Here is a 20,422-nt window from a genome sequence, read left to right as displayed (position 1 = left end):
TTGTCTAACACCACTACTTAGATTATGTTGGCTGTACTATCAAAGGTGATGATGTTCACTTATTGCTCCTCTTCCAATTTCCATGATGAAAGGTCTTCAGATAACACCTCAGCAATTAATTCATCTCTGTGAACATCAGGAAAGTGTCTTGTTTAAAGATAAGTTGTCTTCATCTCCAAGTCCTCAGTAGAATTATGCAAGTGTAATGTAATGGGGCATTCTGCATAATACACAGCTTAATGTGTGACATGACACAACGGATTTGTTGTACTACTTTTTTTTTTTTTTTTTAAAGTGAGTACATTTTATAAAATATCACACTCTGTTCTACATCTGAAATCTATCCTCTATATCAATGAGTGTAGGTTTCTTTTAGCAACCAAAACATCTTTCTTTTCTATCTTTTTCTCAGCAGCTGTGTTGCATCTGTGTATGTGTATTCTATGTTGTTAACCTGTTACCTTATCAAGTTATCAAAAAGCATTTTTTAAATTTCATTTATTAAAAGCATTTAACATTCCATACAATCAAGTCAAACTTAACAAAACTAAATTCAGTTCAACCCCACACATGAGAGAGGAAGGCTAACAGCCAGAGTAAAACGTTTGAGAGTAGTATAGAAGGGAAGGAGTCCGTCCTCCCCATTGTAAGTGCTTATTCTAAAATACCAGTAAAGAATCGCAAATCCTTCCCTTCGATCTTTGGAGGGATGAAAAATCATGGAGGGTGGGAGCATCCTGGGAAAGTTTTCATTTAATTAAATAAATATATTTGTACTAACTTTAACCAATTTATTAAAACTAAAATTGAAATTTAATTGTTATATCAGTTAAGTCCAAAATGTCTTTGAGTTGCTGCACTCAAGTAAAAAAAAATATCGAAGTGCAAAGGTTTAAATGAAGTAAATTTGAAACACAAAATTCATAAAATGGTAAATTCAAAATAGTTAATCAAAAATTTCCTTATAAATAATATTTTTGGTAAAGATGGTTTCCTGTCCTTGAATCAGCTGTCCCTGGTATGGAGTAGTTAAAACCTTCACTTTAACGTCATACGAACGCCAGACTCTTGAAAAGGCAACATAAAGTTGTCCATGTCCAAATACAGGCTCAGATAGGTAAATCCCTACTTTGTCCATGGTTTGTCCTTGGGATTTGTTGATCATCATGGCAAATGCAGCCTTAACGGGAAATTGGCGTCATTTAATTTTAAAAGGTAATTCCAGGTCAGAACTTGTAAGGTCAATTCTGGGAATTAAAACAGTATTGCCAGTATGGGATCCCGTAAGCACTTGTGCCTCAATAACATTTTGTCTCATGGTGTTCACAACCAACCGTGTACCGTTGCATAAACCTTGTTTAGTATTAAGGTTTCTTAATTGCATGACTATTGTCCCTACTTTAAGGTTAAGATTGTGTTGTGGTAATCCGGTCGGGTTAATAGTGTTTAAATATTCTAATGGGAAATTAAGATGCTCACTTTCATCTTCAGAATCAACACTGTCAGTACTTAGAAAGACACAGCTTTGTCCAGGAAGCAATCCAATCACTTGGCTATTTATCCGGTCAACGTCAATATTCTTTGGACATACTATAGCCCGGTGTGTCAAAAGTGGTATCTGGTCTAATGATATTGCTTTACCTAAAACCTCTGTTACCAAGTTGTCGCAAATAAAGGCGTAAGGGATTTCAATAATATCTGGGTGAAGTTCAAACACATTGCTAAGGTTTCCATTTCCCAGTTGCAACAACCAATTGGTATATTCTGGATCTGTACACCGCATGTTGTCTACCAAGCTTAGTTTCTCAAAGTAATGCCAATTTTCTGCATATTTCAAACTGGACTGAACAATAGCTGAACGCATGGCGTGTGGAAGAACAGCCAAGCACTGTCGAAAATTTCCTCCTAATAAAAGTACTTTTCCTCCAAACAGAATATTATTATCCATTAACGCTCTCAGAAGTTTATCAATGGTATTGAGTAAATGACTGGATGCAACCTTCAGTGTGTTGTGTTTTTTGGGCATCACCTACTGAAGCCTCTGGGTTTGACTCTGGGGCGCTGAGGCGCTGTGCGTGTGCGCTTTCGGCATGGCTTGCTTCTGGCGTCTGGCATCCGTGTATATATACAACCTTTGTTTAGTAATGTAGATTATTGATTAGATCCTGCCAGGTTTTAAAACATTTAATCTATTACAAATGCAGTAAGTAGAGCATAATACTTATAATGTAGCATTATTTTGTATTGTCTATAAAAAATGAATAGATTGCCAGCATTGTCCAACCCTATTGACATGTTTATGTTAAGTTGAGCAAAGCAGATTATCTTAATCAGGGGTGTCCAACTCCAATCCTGGAGGACCACAATGGCTGCAGGCTTTCATTCTAACCAGATTTATTGGTTAGTCTCCAGTTTCTGCTGTTAATTAACTTCTTTTGCCTTATTTGTAATTAACTTGTTATTTAAGATGCATACCCCTGAATTGTTTCTTTTTTCTGTAATTAGCAGTCAGACAATAATGAGGCACAAAACTGAGCCAGTGCGTCAATCATACAATATCTGAAAATAAAGAACAGTGAAGGTCATGTAATGTTGATCTGCTCAGGTCCATAAAACATTTTGATGGTTCCCTTAGAAAAAAGAAAATAAACCATTTTGGAAATCTCACCTATGGCAGAATGAGAGCAACATTAAGCCATGGAGCTAAATAACAGGTTTAATTAATAACAAGAATCGTCTTCTAATTAGGAAACTGGTTGGAGAGAAATAGATTGGAATTCGCTGGTCATCTGTTGGCTAACTTCACATCTTATTTTTATGTGGCTGCTATTTAATGGGAAAAAAATCAATTCAGATGATGGAGTCTTTAAAAACATGACAATTAAAATAAAGGCAGTAGAAGTCAATGGACAGCAGAAATTGGTCCCTGATGAAGAAAGCGACAAGAAAGAAAACCAACACCCTCTGCAGCCCTCCAGGATTGGAGTTGGACACACCTGATCTAAATAGTTTCATGGTCAAAAATACCTCCACCAATGTACACCCCACCAACATGTTAGATGTCATGTTGTCCAGAGGTTCTTCAGGGCCACCATTACCAATTCCCACAGCCTGGTTCAAAACAAAATTGTATGTGAGATCTGTTATATTAATTTAAACTGATCCCTTACAGGAATATGCTGGTTTTTTTCATAGACAAAGCCTTAAAATTATTAATTAATTTAGCATGCTTATGTTTGGTAGAATGTCCAATGGGAGCTGAGTGGTTTTTGGGCCTTGGTACCCCTGCAGATTTTGTATAGTTCTCCTTTTTCCTTTCCATATGTATGTGTGCTAATTGTATATTTATTTTTATATGTTAGCTACTCATTATGATTCTTATCTAATTTTAATTGGCCTTTCTTTTCTTGAAACAGATTCTCTGAACTCCTGTAAAGCAACTTTGAGCTACATCTTGTGTTTGAAAATCCACTATGGAAATCAATGTTTTTATGTCAAACATCTTTATCTTTTGTATTTAACATTGTTATAGTACCTAAACTATATGTCTTTGTCTTAATGCAGGTTTTAAAGAGAGGGGCAGTTCTTACCAGTTATTTTCTGAGACCCATCTTCAATGCAGTTCTAAAAAGGAGCAGTGTGATGAAAGCATGAAGGAATCAACATTTACTACAGAGAGTCTGAAACTAGCCGCCTTGCTAGATAAACGTAGTCCTGTTGTAAAATTAATGAGAATAGATGCTATAGACACTTATCAGGTGAAAAATAAAAAATCAGTAGCTTTGCATGTGTGCCAGAAGTGTGAAAAAAACTTTAAATGCAAATATGATTATGAAGATCATCTGTTAATTCATACCGGAAAGAGGCCATATTGCTGTCCATATTGTGGCAAACAATGCTCTGGTAGAAACAGCCTTCGAAAGCACAAAAGAATTCATACTGGAGACCGACCTCATCAGTGTTCTGAATGTGGAAAAAGATTCTTCCAAATAAGTCGTCTTCTGATTCACAAAAGAATTCACACTGGAGAGCAACCGTATTGCTGTGCTGAATGTGGTAAACGATTTTCACACCTGAATAGTCTTCAACGACACTCAAAACTTCACACAGGAGAAAGACCTCATTGTTGTTCTGAATGTGGTAAACAATTCTTAGACACAAGCAGCCTTCAAAAACACTCAGTAATTCATACAGGAGAAAAGCCATATTGCTGTTCTAAATGTGGGAAAAGATTCTCTGACAGCAGCACACTGCGGCAGCATCTAAGGATTCACACAGGGGAGAAGCCATATCGCTGTTCTGAATGTGGCAAACGATTCTCGCGCACAAGCAGTCTTCATATCCACACAAGAAGTCACACAGAAGATGACTGAGAGAGAGCTCTGCTAACACAAGGTAGATCAAAGAATCAAAAATCATAGTGTAGTCATAAAACTAGATTTAGCCATCAAAGTCAAATGTTTGTACATAGCTCAAATAATTGCAGCTTCAGTCCTAAGTCGCTACTTTACCATGCAACTGGAGAGACAAAAGTTAAGAAAAGAAATAACCGATTCAGTTTTAAAACAAGTTACATGTGGAAGATGACAACTTGTTCTAATTGTTTTAGACCCATAGAACCTATCAAGAAACACCAAGGAGCATGAAGATGATTGTGATTATTAGGATTTCTAATATATAATTATAACCTCTTTCTGTATGAGCTACAGAACAAGAATTTACTGGAGACAATGCAGGTGTTATGTCAGGCTGTTACTGTAAATTAAAGACAAATTAGTAATTAAAAGAAAAAAAAAAAAATTATCAAGCGATTTCCAAAGAAATTTCTGTGTACCAAACACAGAATACAAAGAAATGCAGGTTGAAATAAGAAAAATATTGAAATAAGTATTTGAAAATTTTCAAGTTAATATATTATTGCAGATCAAAAAAACATGTTTTACTATATGCACCTTCCCAGAGATTATATTTGCACAGTATGTTTTCCAGTACAAGACTACCATCAATGTTTCAATTCTGTCATTGTCCTTGCAGCCAGAGCTTCCCAGTGTTAAGATTTAGCCAGGGATTTGTCCCTTTCTTACGTAAATCTTTCCTTAGTTTAATATTTTTGCTATTTTTTAAATATAATTATGTATGTTTTGTTATTGCTAATGTGTTTGGTCTTTTTGGGTGTTATTTTTTTATATTTTTGTTCCTTAATTATTTGTTCTGTGTATATTATGATTATTTTTGTGTTAATGTATTCATATTTAGCTTGGTTGCACTGGCCCCTTTAAACAGAATATCAGAGGGTGAGGCCACCAATTTGATCTGCTGGAGGACCACCCTCTGCCTATTTTGCTTTAAGCAGAGAGTCAGGCCCCATAGAATGGCATTGAGTTAGTGGATTGAAGATCATTAGAGTGAGTCATGTGTTTGATTTTTCTGGTTTTCTGATGTTTCTGTGACTTAAGAATTTAACTGCAGACTGAATTTGTTTGCCTTTTTAGGCACATACTTTTTATTATTTATGTATTACTTTCTCTGATATATCTTTCTATGTACTAAGTAAAAAAAAAATCCTTCGTTTTAGATATTGCTTTTTTATTGAAGTTTTGTGAAATGGGCTAATGGTGGCAACCGAATGTCAAAGGAAACACGCAAATGAAGCCTTACAATGTACTGAAAATGCACATTTGGGAGATGTAAATGTTCCTCCTACATACTGTAACATGTCAGGTTGTTTAACATGTTGACTGCTAAATACGAGCTAATCCGTAAAAGGCGATCTAAAGATGGACGCCACCTACTAGTTATCTTGTGTGCCATTTTCATGGCTGTAGTGCCAAAAACAAGCATACAGTCAGGTCCATAAGTATTTGGACACTGTTTTGTCTTTGTAGAGTAACATTTTACTCTACTTTCTCCTATTGTATTATTAATATGTAGCCTTTGTCAGAATGTCTTGGATCTCACAGGTTTACCACTGTTTATAAGGTATTATAGTATATAACTTCTCCCCACCTTCCCTTCTACATTTATAACCTTAGGCAATTAGGTGTAGTAAAAGACAAGCAGGAGTTAAATTACAATTTAAACTATGTATTATTGATAATATTCATAAATAATAACAATATGCAAAGTACATTTGAATATTGGCAACCATACAACCTGATAAATGTTGTTGTGTAGTTTCAGGCGGCACACAGACTTGTTAGTTATTTAAAATGTCTCTAGTTAAGGTGTCATTTGTGGTCGGCTTTCTTCAAAACAGGCCACATGCCTGTATCAATATGGCTGCCGAGCTGTGCTGTTTATTGTGTTGTCCTTTTCAGTTCATGCATCAGTTTGGTAAGAGAGTGAGGGAGTGAGCAAATTTATAGATCTTCTGTCCAACCCCTAGAGCCAATAGGGTGTTGTGGTACTTAAAGGCTTCTGATACAAGCCAGTTCCAAACAGCCATACTTCAGCCCAATGGGGGGATAGAACATCTTCACATCTGCCCCTCAAACCATATGTTAAGGTAAAGCTTGGCAGTTAGGAAACCTGGCTTTGTGTGGGGGAAGAGAGAGAGACTTTTGCAGAGAAACATTTGTTTCAAGCACTTCCCCCAACTCTGTCGTAAAATTCACTTTCCTGACTTAGTTTTGCCTAAGTTACAAATAAAGACATACAAAATATTTATCAACTTGTATGCAAAATTTCACATCACAACAGACACTGATACAATTGTCATAATTTTGGCTTTGTGCACCACCACAATGGATTTGAAATAGATAGATATTTTATTAATCCCAAGGGGAAATTCACATACTCCAGCAGCAGCATACTGAAATGAAGCAATCAAGATGTGATTTAAAGTGTAGATTTGCATACAAAACATTGTATGTGCCATTTAGAGAAGACAAACATTTTTATACATGAGCTCAAGCAGGAGCTGAAAAGTATTTGGACAAACTAACATAATCATAACTAACACTCATTTTCAATATGTGTTTGAAAATCCTTTCCAGTCAATGACTGGCTGAAGTATGAACCCATGACCTTCTCCAAGTGCTGGGTTTCCACCCTTGTGATGCATTGCCAGGCCTTCACTGCTGCTATCTTCAGGTGCTGTTTGTTTGTTGGACTTTCTGCCATCACTTTTGTCTTCAGCAAGTGACATGCATGTCCAAGTGGGTTGAGGTCAGCTGATTGACTTGGCCATTGAAGAATATTCCACTTCTTTTCCATGAAAAATACTTGGTTAACTTGCCCAGTATGTTTTGTCTCATTGTCCATGTGTACTGTGAAGCATTGACCTATCAGTTTTTCAGCATTTTTCTGAATCTGATCAGACAGTATAGCTCTGTACACTTCAAATCATCCTGCATCTTTTGTCAGTAGCCATAACATCAATAAACACCAGTGAGTGACCTCCACTGGCAGCCATGCATGATCAGGCCATAACACGGCCTCCACCATGCTTCACAGATGATGTGGTGATTTACAGATAATGAGCCATTCCTTCTCTTCTCCATCCATCATTCTGGTACATATTGATCTTAATTTCGTTTGTACATATAGAACTGTTCCAAAACTTGACTGTTATTTTTAAAAATATTTTCTGCAAAGTCTAACCTGTCCTTGCTATGCTTGAGGTTTATCAGTGGTTTGCACCATGTGGTAAACCCTCAGTCTTTACTTTCATGAAGTCTTCTCTTGATTTTAGACTTTGATAGGCCTACTTCCTAGAGAGTGGTCTTGGTTTCGCTAAATGTTGTAAAAGAGTTCTTCTTCACCAAAGGTAGAATTCTGTCATTATCCATGGCTGTCCAGACTTTTCTTTAAGAATGTACCAAATGGTTGATTTGACCACTCCTGGTGTTTCTGCTGTCTCTCTAAAGGGTTTGTTTTGTTTGCTCAGCCTAATGATGGCCTGTTTTTATTTGCATGGACAGCTCTTTGGATCTCATCTTGAGAGTTCACAGTAACAGCTTCCAAATGTAAATTCCACACTTGGAATCAACTGCAGACCTTCTACCTGCTTAATAGTAAATGAAATAATGAGGGACCTGCACACAATTGGCTATGGAACAGCTTGTCAGTCAATTGTCCAAATACTTTTGAGCCCCTGGAAATGGGAGACCATGTATGAAAATGGCTGTCATTCCTAAATGGCTCATACACCATTTTGTTAAACCCTTTGAATTACCTCTGAAAGCCTACCCTTCAATCATGCAGTTGCTTCTTCATTTCAGATCCATTGTGGTAACATAAAGAGCCAAAATTTGAAAAGTGTGTCACTGTCCAAATGCCTAATGGACTTGACTGTATTTCTGGGTAACACATGTAAATAGAGGACAGTGGGCTTCTGAAATATGAAAACAAATTAGTGTAGCATCACAGAACAGAATATTTTACTTTCCGTGAGTTTTACTTGTTAGCCATATTTTGGATAACTTATTTTGCACAAAAATAATCTTCATATGTAGAACCCCAACCTTTGAATATCCTTAATGGTTAGCATCTTACCACTATGAAGTTCAAATAGAAACTATGACATATGATCTGTTAGAGCCAACTGATTTATCGTATAGCTGACATGTGCAAACAATTTTCTGTCCCATGTGCCACTCAAATACATTTTATTTAGAGAAAATACATTTTTATTGTAAGTTTTACTCAATAACAAATTTTGTTTAATTATTATATTAAAATAACACCCTGATTCTAAATTGGTGTCAGGAGCAAATGTACCTACAGTATTTCCACTTTGGCAGTCAATGTGTTATCAGAAAAGTGCATATCATACTGTTTTTGTAATTTATTTTTTTCTTTTCGCATCTTGAGTATGGGCATTCTTTGGTGTTAAGACAATATACAGTGATCCCTCGCTATATCGCGCTTCGCCTTTCGCGGCTTCACTCCATCGCGGATTTTATATGTAAGCATATTTAAATATATATCGCGGATTTTTTGCTGGTTCGCGGATTTCTGCGGACAATGGGTCTTTTAATTTCTGGTACATGCTTCCTCAGTTGGTTTGCCCAGATGATTTCATACAAGGGACGCTATTGGCAGATGGCTGAGAAGCTAGATTGCTTACTTTTCTCCCTCTCTTGCGCTGACTATCTGTGATCTTTGACGTATGGGGATTGAGCAGGGGGGCTGTTCGCACACCTAGACAATACGGACGCTCGTCTAAAAATGCTGAAAGATTATCTTCACGTTGCTATCTTTTGTGCAGCTGCTTCCTGAAGCGAAATGCTGCACGGTGCTTCGCATACTTAAAAGCTCGAAGGGCACGTATTGATTTTTGACTGAAAAACAAACTCTGTCTCTCTCTCTCTCTCTCTGCTCCTGACGGAGGGGGTGTGAGCTGCCGCCTTCAACAGCTTTGTGCCGCGGTGCTTCGCATACTTAAAAGCCAAACAGCACCATTGATTTGTTTGCTAGAGATTGTTTTCTCTATCTATGTGACATTCTGTGCTCCTGACACGCACTCCTTTGAAGAGGAAGATATGTTTGCATTATTTTAATTATGAGACAGAACTGTCATCTCTGTCTTGTCATGGAGCACAGTTTAAACTTTTGAAAAAGAGACAAATGTTTGTTTGCAGTGTTTGAATAATGTTCCTGTCTCTCTACAACCTCCTGTGTTTCTGCGCAAATCTGTGACCCAAGCATGACAATATAAAAATAACCATATAAACATATGGTTTCTACTTCGCGGATGTTCTTATTTCGCGGGTGGTTCTGGAACGCAACCCCCGTGATGGAGGAGGGATTACTGTAGTGATAAATGGCCACAGACCTGTGCCATTTTTCAACCCTACTGTGCTTCCAGATGTTTTTGCAACTATGAAATTACAACTAGCATCAAGGTATGTTCTGCTGATGCCATAAAATAATTTTAAATGTGGATTGTTTAAATAAAAGTTTTCTTGAAGCAAAAGGCATTCTGTAACTTCATTGCTCACTGAAGAGTGCAGGCAACTTTCTCTTTGGTCAGGTTAGCTGACTTCCTATGAAATGCGTAGTTAAGAGCTTCTTTCAGTCTAAGTCACCTAGCAAGTTATTTAGAATAGAGGAACAAGTTGTATAAGAAAATGTGAAGAAGGTCACGAAGCATTATGGTCGGGAACCATTTGGACTGCAGGTAAATAGAGTGGACCTGGTCACCATAGACAATATTAGCAACATCCATTCTGCCATATCCTGCTAGCAACAAGTGTGTTCTATGAATATGTAACCATAACTTTGGAACCGCTGTGTAACCTTTAGAGTGTGTTTAAAGGACCACGTACCTGGCACTTCATTGTAACATTTACCCACTGCCCACCTCTGTGTTACCTCTTGCAAGATGTAGAATAAAGAACGACTGATTGAAGTTTCTCCTGCCTGTTTCATTGACTGAGTTGGGCATCTCCAAAGAGCAACCAGGGTCATGGGACCCTAACTTCCACACAACATAGTGCCCTTGTTTATGTAACAACTTCACTCATTATGAAGAACATTCTTCACCCAACAGGAGACCACAACAATGGAAGAGAATGTACTATAAACTGAGGTAGTAAAGTTAGTAGAAGGTCTCTAAAGTCCTACTGTCTACCATACTACTTGGTAACGTATTCATGCCTCTATGATTCTCCTTGTAAAGAAAAAATTCCTAATGATTTTGTGAATTTTACCCCTAAAACATTTACGACGGTGTCCCTGGTTACAGATTAACTTTTTTTTTTGTTATTTATATACAATTTATTACAATACACTTTATTTTTGTATAGCTCAAAATCACACAACAAGTGCCGCAATGGGCTTTAACAGGCCCTGCCTCTTGACAGCCCCCCAGCCTTGACTCTCTAAGAAGACGAGGAAAAACTCCCAAAAAACCTTTGAAGGGAAAAAATGGAAGAAACCTTGGGAAAGGCAGTTCAAAAAGAGACCCCTTTCCAGGTAGGTTGGACTTGTAGTGGCTGTAAAAAAAGAAGGGGGTCAATACACAGAACAGAATAAATCCTCAATACAGTATAAATATAAAAAATTTACAAGTATGGAGTAGAATTCAACAGTAGATGCCCTACACTATTTCATGTATTAAGAATTTGATATTTTTTGCGTACCCCTTGAGGTCAGAGCATAGGGTCAGCCATTGTTCAGCACCCCCTGGAGCAAGTGCAGGTTAAGGGCTGTGCTCAAGGGCCCAGCAGAGTAGGATCCTTTTTAGTAGTAGTGAGATTTGAACCGGCAACCTTTCAGACACCAGCGCAGATCCTTAGCCTCAGATCCACCACTCCATCTTCACTGATTACCACAGACTATGCTAATTAAGAATGCTACTAAGGAAACTCCAATGTTTTCAATTAACTCTCCTAATGTCACTTTAATTTACCCTCCTTTTCCAAGTGTAGGTAGTTTTGCATTTTTCAAAATGAGCAAAATAATACAGAGTGACAGTTTTCACATCCTTAATAGACTGATTATTTCTAGTGTGCCATTCCAAAAAAATGAGCATTAAAAGGTGATTTAGAGTGACCCAGGTGCTGCCTGGAAATTGTGGACGGGCAGAACAAAACTAGAGGTCATGTAGTTAAGGAAGATGGGAGCTTCTCTGCATCTCTGACAGGAGGCGTCTATTGACTTGCAGGATGGCAAGAATTTACTCTGCCTAGGGTTGACTTGCTTTCCTTGTCTGAGAATGCACTTTAAGTCCCTGTTCCCAGCACTGTTTCAAGTTCAAATGTATCGGTATACATAGTAAAATGAAATTCTTACTTCCATGTCTCCTCAAAACAGTAGCAGAGATTCAGTAGCAAAAAAAAGTACAAAGCATCATGCATATAGTGCAACAAATTATAACTATATACAATTATACATACAGTATTTTGTCATTATGGCTGGATGTTCAATAACCTTAGAAACTGTCCTTGAATCTACTATTGTGCCAGTGGTCCTAAAAGAAGAGATAAAGGGGACTGTGCAGGATGGCTGAGGTCCTTAATAATTTTGTTGCCTTTCTAAGACAGTGAGTGTTGTGTATGTCCTGAACAGAAAGCGTCTGGGTGCTGGTCAAATTCTGCACCACATTCACCACCAACTACAGTGCTTTACATTCTGGAGTTGAGCTCTGAAGGTAGACTACTTTGTACACCTGAATACTTTCAGAATAGCAGATATAGAAATGCAAGCTATTTTCAGATGTCTGAGGAAGTTGAAGTGTTGGTGAGCCATCTTGACAAAAGATGAGCCATATTGTGCCCATTTCAGTTCATGAAGAAATGTAAAGCTGCTCAACCTCTCCACAGCATCTTCCCCATTACAGATGTCAGTATAGTCTACCTTCTGATTCATGAAGTTTTATGACCAACACCTTGATTTTTAGAAAACATTAGAAAAATTTAGACGAGAACAAGCCACCCAGTCCAACAAAGCTTTCTAAACCTATCCATGCAGCAAATCAAGTTTTGAAGGTCTCTAAAGTCCTACTGTCTACCACACTACTTTGTAGCTTATTGCATGTGACTCTGATTCTCTGTGTAAAGAAAAACTTCCTAATGTTTGCATTAAATTTACCCCTAAAAGATTTCCCACTGTGTCCCCTTGTTCTTGGTGAACTTATTTTAAAATGTCAGTCTTAATTCTCTGTACTAATTCCCTTCATAATTTAAATGTTTTATTCATGTCAACTCTTAATCGCCTTTTGCTTAAACTTAAAAGGATCTGCTCTTTTAATCATTCCTAATAACATCCCATTTTGTTGCTATTAAAGATTAGTTTGTGTCTTGACACCCCTGATTTAGCACACAGACTTTTTCTCTGTAAGCTCTCATAATGTTGTGGATCAGGCCAAAGATGATGTGTGGAAGATGAATGTTCTCTTCGTTCCCTTGTACTAATCCATTTTGAGAAGTTAAGCAGAAGTAAGCTTTACGAAATCATACATTATGTAAAAGCATGCTTTGATGAGCAAACAGAAAAATATTTGTCCAAGGGACTCAAGGTCTAAGCATTCCAAACATGAGTCTGCCTTATCCCGTTTCCTCTTATCATGAAAAGCCTGCGCCTGCTTACTTTATTATTTTTCTCTTTGCAGCTGCAAGCCACCAATATCTTTGCTGCAAAGCTTAAAAACTTCAGTCAACGACACAATGTACTTTGAGAGGGCTAAGCAGATCATTGTTTTAGAAATGAAGCTGCTTAAAACTTCAACCTTGAGAGATGACTGTTGCATTCCATAATGATTTTAAATCACACGTTCTAGGGGTATAAAACTTTGCCCCACCCGACAGACGGGGTTCAGAAGAGCCCTGATGCTGTCAAGTAATATTGATTGCCTGCTTTCTGAAACTCTGCTCACTCTGACGCTGAAGAATAAAGCTGCTATATAACCACACCTGCTGTCTTGTCTGAGTCTTCGTCCACAGTTTTCTGTGGGGCAGCAGACGGGCAGACGACTCCTCGAGCGGGATCGTCCAGAGGACCGTAGTAGAGGACCGATTCCGACCGGATCGGGAGGACCAGCTCCGGTAAAAGTTAGGACTGGCCTGCCTTGGGCGTTTCCTGCATGGGGAGTCCCTGACCTCCTCCTAGCCGATACGAGGCACAACTTGACGGGAATTTCCAGGCAGGTGGAGGAAGTCACAGTGAGTAGATCGGGGGAATACCGATGGTTTGACTGGTGTGCCGGAAATAATAGAAGTTTAAAAAGAGTAAAAGAGAATACTATATCAATACTGTAGGGGTGATCTCGGGACTCGCGGAACACAGTTCTTGGGACCCTCCGGAAAATAGGCACAAGTTTGAATGTTAGTGAGTCATCCCTTGTGAAGTGGAATAGAAAGGGATGAATGGCACGCCCCTATAAATAAATAGAGGAATAGGTGTGAAAGTGGAAAAGCTAGAAAATGTGTGTCTGAATATAAAGGGGGAGGTCGTGTTTCTCATTTGGCGTCTGGTCATAATCTTGTTCCGACGGGTTGCTCAGGTGACGGAGACTATACCTAAGCAGTTTGACGCATACAAGGCGTTTGATGAAGGGATCGGGGTAAAAACCTCCATATCCCGGCCCCCACACTGAGTATTGACGTAGGATTCTGCTGAACCCAATAAACGGACACAAAGTCACCTGAGCTGAAATCCGGGAGCAGTGGGACGTGGAGAAAAAAAAAAGGGGGGGCTGAGCTGTTTTCTGTGGTATCCTGCCACCCACTATGGGGAAACAAGTCAGCAAACTGGTCAAACCTATCCCCCTAGGACACCAAAAGCCTCTGTTGGAGGGATTATTTTCAGAGAATCACCAGGCTCCTAATACTCCTTCGGGATCGAAAGGCGGTTCCCCTAGGAAGTTAATAGAGAAGAAGACTGGGTTAGATTTTATAAAGGCATGTAGGAAGTGGAATAAGCAGAGTGAGGGTAGATGGCCAGTGGAAGGAACCGGAGTTATGAGTGAGATACAGGAAATTAGAAAAATACTGTGCAGAAATACACAGGGTTGTTGTAATGGAGGTCCTTATCGGATGGATATGTTTGACAGATGGGAATTGGTTATTAAAGACCGTACGTTGGAAGCAGCACAGAAACGGAATGAGCTTTTAGCTGCCTCAGTTAAGACTAGAAAGGAAAAGGAAGAGCTGCTTATAGCTTTACAGAAAGTGCAGGCTGATTCGGGACCCCAGTCTGAAGGAAGGAGGAAGAGAAGTGCTAAAAAAGACCCTTTATATCCCGTGCTCTCTTCCCCACCACTTTACCCGCAACCCCTTCCACCGTCTCCTTCACCCCTTGCCCCAACAGCTCCTGTGTTAACCGATGCCCCAGCTACTGATGATTTCTTTGATGAACAATATCGTTACGACCCCTCCTCACATACGGATCCGGATGATGAAACTGACGGCCACTTGTTAGGGGCTGCGGGAGGCTCTTCTAACTCACACAAAAAGCCCTCCATTTCACAATGTACTAGAAGCAGGACCCTCCAAAATAAGTCCCCTGAAAACTGTACCCCGTTTGAGCCCCCAAAACCTTTAGGATCCACATTTTCATGCCCTTTAATTGAGGTCCCTAACCCCCGACACGATCCCACACAACCCTCAGGAAATGATAACCCCACTACTGTAATGATACATCGTAACTGGGATATTCAAGAGCTGAAAGACGTAGTGTCCGAAATGCCTGATCCTAAAGTAATCGGTGGGTTGAGGTTTGTGGAACAATTGCAGCAACTGGACGACATGTACAAGCTCAGTGCGGCTGAGTGGACCCAGGTGCTACGCAGAAAGTTGGGCACCACTTGGGCTACTGTCAACCATGGGCAGCATAATGGAGCACAGTGGCAGTGGAATGAGGCATTGCCTCGTGGACAAAATAATGAGGGTCTTTTCCTTGCCCAATGGGAACCCGTGAAAACTGCAATAGCCGCAAAATATAAAAAGGGCACCGACTGATCCCTTATTTCGGCTGCCAAACAAAAGAAAGATGAGACAGTAGACGAATGGGCACACCGAATTCAGGACTTGATGACAAACCATTCTGGCTTAGACGACTCAGATGACCGTACCAAGGCAGCAGTTCCTCCTTTTGTGTCAGGACTCAGAAGTGATATCCAAAATATGGTACGCACTTCCTGTATTGGATGGGAAAGTGCCACTTTTGATGAAGTTAAACGACATGCGGAACATGCTGAACGACAGACTAAGCAAAAAGAGTCAGATACTCAGACCAAGTTAATCGCGGCACAAATGAATTATTATGCAGGTGGAGCCGCCTCAGGCAGGGGTTGAGGACGTGGAGGATTTTTCCGAGGACAGGGGCGAGGCCGGGGGAGAGGTCGCGGATTTTTGTTTCCTAATCCGAATTCTTCATCTGCTCAGCCGCCTCTCCCCTCAGATCAAGCACCTACATCTTATGCCTGTTACGGGTGCGGTGAGACGGGACACTTCCGCCACAATTGCCGACATAAGCGTCCTCCCCCGCCTCCCTTACCTGAACCTGAGGATATTCCTTGGTCCTAGGAATTCGCAGGGACCCCCAGCCACTCTCTTCAGTTGCCTTTGCTCACTCGCCATGCGGACACAGACCCTTTATTGACTTTGCTGGTGAATGGCACTGAAACTGCTTTTCTCATTGATACTGGAGCTACTTGTTCTACCCTTTCGCTGAAGGAGGTCCCTGCCTCGAAAAATACAGTGACTGTGCTTACTGCTTCCGGACAACCACATGTTTTGCTGGTGTCTAAACCTCTTCGGGTTCAGCTTCATTCCAGTGGTTCCACTTTGACGCACCGGTTTTTGTTAAATCAGCTCTGCCCTGTTAATCTGTTAGGAAGGGATCTGATGACTAAGCTCTCCCTCTCTATTTCTCTAACCGAACAAGGGTTTTACTGTTCTATTCCTAAACTCCTGTGTCAAACCTCCCCCCACCCTAAACCCTGTTTTGCAGCCTGGACCCTAAATATCTCCCCACACACCATTCTCCTTAAAGCCCTACACTCTTTTCCTTCATGTCTTTTTACCCACTTGCAGGTCCCCAACACCCTCCACTGTACTGCCCAGTACTTCCCTGCTGAAGTGGACACACCTTGGTTAGAATCTTTTCTCTCTTTAGGTACTAGCCCAGAGACCCTCCATATCCCTAGCATTTTTTTCTCATCCACCAAAGCCACTGCTTCAGTTCACCTCACATATTCACAAAGCGTTTTCTATTTAGGAGGTTCTGTTCCCCAAGTTTCCTTAGCCAAATCTAGCACCGTTCGCTGGGTCGAAATTGGGAAATGGGTGGAACAATGTCTCAATAGGACGGACTGGCTGCACATTGCTCCAGGTATTTTTGATACTTCAGATCATTTGATAACTAAGGTTTTACTTCGAGATGACCTTCCAGTGATCCGTTCATTATGCCATCCCACCCTCTCCACATTTTTATTACAGACTACATATCCCTCTTGGCTTTCCTCACTTCCCGATGCACTGTGGTCCCAGGGGAAAAATGATTATGGAAGGATAGCACACTGTGAGCCACTGGTGATTTACCCAAAATCCTCCTTCCGCCCGCATCGCGCCCAGTATCCTCTGTCTCCTGAGGCAGAGGCCGGGATCTCCGCCGTACATTCCGATCTCGTAAAACAGGGAGCAATTATCCCAATTAAATACCCTCCAGTGAACTCTCCCATTTTACCTGTTAAAAAGGCTGACGGTTCATGGCGATTTGTCCAAGATCTTCGACAAGTTAATTCTGCAGTTTTTCCCAGGGCACCTATTGTTCCTAATCCTTCCACTATTCTTTCTACGATACCCCCGTCCACCCGTTATTTCTCTGTTATTGACCTTGCTAACGCTTTCTTTTCTATTCCTGTGCACCCCGACTCTCAATTCTGGTTTGCCTTTACTTTCCAAAACCGCCGTTGGACATGGACCGTTATGCCTCAGGGATATACAGAGGCTCCTTGCGTGTATGGTCAAGCACTTGCTCAAAATCTAGAAGGATTCTGGCCAGATCAAGATAGTATATTGATACAGTATGTGGATGATATAATGGTGTGTAGTACTACTGAAGAAGCTTGTGTACATGATACTCAGAAATTGCTATTGTTTTTAGCGGAAAATGGCCATAAAGTGTCGAAAGCAAAACTGCAGTTAGTCCAAACTACCGTTAAATATTTAGGTCATGACATTACTTGTGGAACAAGAGCTCTCTCTAAAGACTGTATAAACACCATCCAAAATCTTCCTAGACCTGTTACAAAGCAACAGGTTATGTCTGTATTAGGCATTCTAGGATACTGCCGGCAATGGATTTTAAACTTCACTTAAAGAGCACAGCCTTTGCAAACTTTAGCAAACACCCCTCGCCTTCCCCTTTCTGGTCAGGTACAATGGAATGAACAGGCTGAGAAGGCTCTGTGTGACTTAAAAAGTGCACTACTTTCTGCGCCAGCTTTAGGACTCCCTGACTATTCTCGTCCATTCACTCCGTTCGTGGACGAAAAGGGGGGATATATGAATGCAGTACTAACACAGCTCCATGTAGAAAAACAAAGGCCAATAGCGTATTTTTCGACAAACTTGGATCCAGTGGCTGCAGGACTTCCAACCTGTCTCAGAGCAGTAGCAGCCACAACAGAGGCCATGCTAGCCAGTACAGATATAGTGCTCATGAGCCCCCTAGCGGTAAAAGTGCCTCACGCCGTACACTCCATTTTATTACAGGCTAAAACCTCACATCTCACTGCTGCTAGGGCAATACACTATCAAAATGTACTCTGTACGTTGTCAAACATTACCATAGAAAGGTTCTCCACCTTAAATCCAGCTACTCTTCTTCCAACTGAAGAGGAAGGGGAGCCCCACAACTGTCATGATGAAATAACTAAGGTTATAAAACCTAGACCAGACCTACAGGAAACACCCTTAGGAACAGGGGAGATAATTTTTGTGGATGGATGTTCCTTACGATTGGAAAATGGAACACCCTCAACCAGCTATGCAGTGGTCAAAGGTGACCATCTGCTGGAAGCAAACCGAATTTCTTCAAGTTTAAGTGCGCAAGCAGCTGAATTAATAGCTCTCACCCGAGCTTGTCAGTTGTCAGAAGGAAAAATCATAACAATCTATACTGATTCCAGGTATGCTTTTGGAGTCTGCCATGATCATGGAGCATTATGGAAACTGAGGGGATTTAAGACCAGTACTGGCAAGCCCATCCAACATCAAAAATTAGTAGAATCTCTCCTAGAAGCCATAACCAAACCATCTAAGCTAGCAATAGTGAAATGTCAAGCACTCACTGGGCAGCAGGATCCGGTTAGCAAAAGAAATGACCTGGCTGATCACTTTGCTAAACAGGTTGCTTATAATAACATACCAATCTCTTTATATCAACAGAAAGATGACAAAGACCCTGATAATCAAATTATCTCTTTACAGAGCGCAGCCACGGACAGAGAAAAGAGAAAATGGTCCAAAGAAGGATCCCTCTCTGATGGGGTCTGGACCCAAAAGCAAAATAACAAACCTTTCCTCTCAAAGGCTTCTTTCCCCGGTATGGCAACAATCGCACATGGCCTGGACTATGCTGGAAAGGATGCAATTTCTCAAGATGTCGAGAGACATTGGGAAGCCATAGGTCTCTCCATGTATGCAGAGCAATTCTGCAGACGCTGTGCACTATGTCAAAAATTTAACGTAGGTAAAGGTACCCAGGTAAGTCCCGCTGTCACACCTAACCCAATGGGACTTCATTGAATTAACACCATCTATGGGCTACCGTTGCTGCTTGGTAATTGTCGATGTGTTCTCCCGATGGGTGGAAGCGTTCCCTTCCAAACATGCAGACGCCAAAACTGTGGCAAAAGCCTTGATAAAAGAAATCATTCCAAGATGGGGAATACCACAGAAATTACAGACTGATAATGGTAGTCATTTTGTGAACTCTGTAATAAACAAATTGACTACTTGGCTCCAGATAAATGTACATCATTACTGCAAGTACCATCCCCAAAGTGGAGGTATAGTAGAGAGGTGCAATGGAACCTTGAAATCTAAATTGGCTAAAATCTGTGAGCAGACAAATTTGACCTGGCCTGACGCTTTACCCCTGGCCTTGATGGGATTAAGAGGGAGGACACATCGACAATTAGGGCTGTCGCTATTCGAAATTCTGACCGGACGGCCCATGCCTGTCGGCATGGTCATCGGTAATGTCAATCTGCATACTGTGGACAATGATCTTCTCTCCAGTCTTACAGGTCTCCGAGCCTCCCTGAAGGAAGTCCACAAACAGGTTAATCAGGCCTGGAGAACCAGTCCTCCACCAAAGGACTCCCCGATTCCCCTGGGAACCTGGATCCTGGTTAGAGATACTCAAAGGAAGCACTGGCATCAGCCTCGTTGGAGGGGACCATTCCAAGTGCTGCTATCAACACCACATGCAGTTAAGGTCGAAGGATTGTCTGCCTGGATACACGCCTCACATTGCAAGAAATGGCACTCTTAACTTTATTACTGGTTTACCTCACCTTCCCATTAACGTCCACCCTGGTTACCTTGACTTTTCCCCTTGGAATCACCACCTCAATCCAGGTTGATTTTTGCTCCATCGTTGATTGTGGCTCTGGACGTCAAGTCCAATGGGTCTGGTCTGATAAATATGTTTGCGTAACATCCTCCATGACTGGCGGAGGTAGCTATTCAAGAGGAGGTAGCTACTTGTGAGGGGGATATGTGGACACCTCTGATGACTGGTGCAACCTGTGGACGTTGGTATTTGCTAATACTGGAACACATTACTGGGGTTACGAACCATGGCAGGCTCTACAATATGGACTTAAGACTTGTTTTTCTATAATTAAGGGTCATAATAATAACAAATGCTCAGAAAATAATTGTAATCCACTTGTAATAACACTGAAAAATCCTTCTTTGCATGACTCGGGTATATACTTTTTAGGGGCTTACGTCTCAGGCAC

At 40.6% G+C, this 20,422-nt stretch overlaps 1 protein-coding gene across 1 annotated transcript in view; it reads left to right on the top strand.

Moving 5' to 3' along the window:
- The window catches only part of LOC114663235 (gastrula zinc finger protein XlCGF57.1-like), a 58,560-nt gene extending 48,821 nt beyond the window's left edge, over positions 1-9,739 (top strand). Inside the window, exon 6 of the mRNA XM_051925508.1 lies at positions 3,924-9,739. Coding sequence (XP_051781468.1) covers positions 3,924-4,373 — 450 coding nt within the window. The 3' untranslated portion in view covers positions 4,374-9,739. The remainder of the gene's footprint in view (positions 1-3,923) is intronic.
- Positions 9,740-20,422: the final 10,683 nt, after the last annotated feature.

This window comes from Erpetoichthys calabaricus, chromosome 1, assembly GCF_900747795.2.
Source record: "Erpetoichthys calabaricus chromosome 1, fErpCal1.3, whole genome shotgun sequence".
NCBI classification, from domain to species: Eukaryota; Metazoa; Chordata; class Cladistia; order Polypteriformes; family Polypteridae; genus Erpetoichthys; species Erpetoichthys calabaricus.
This window is presented reverse-complemented; position numbering and strand designations above follow the sequence as displayed.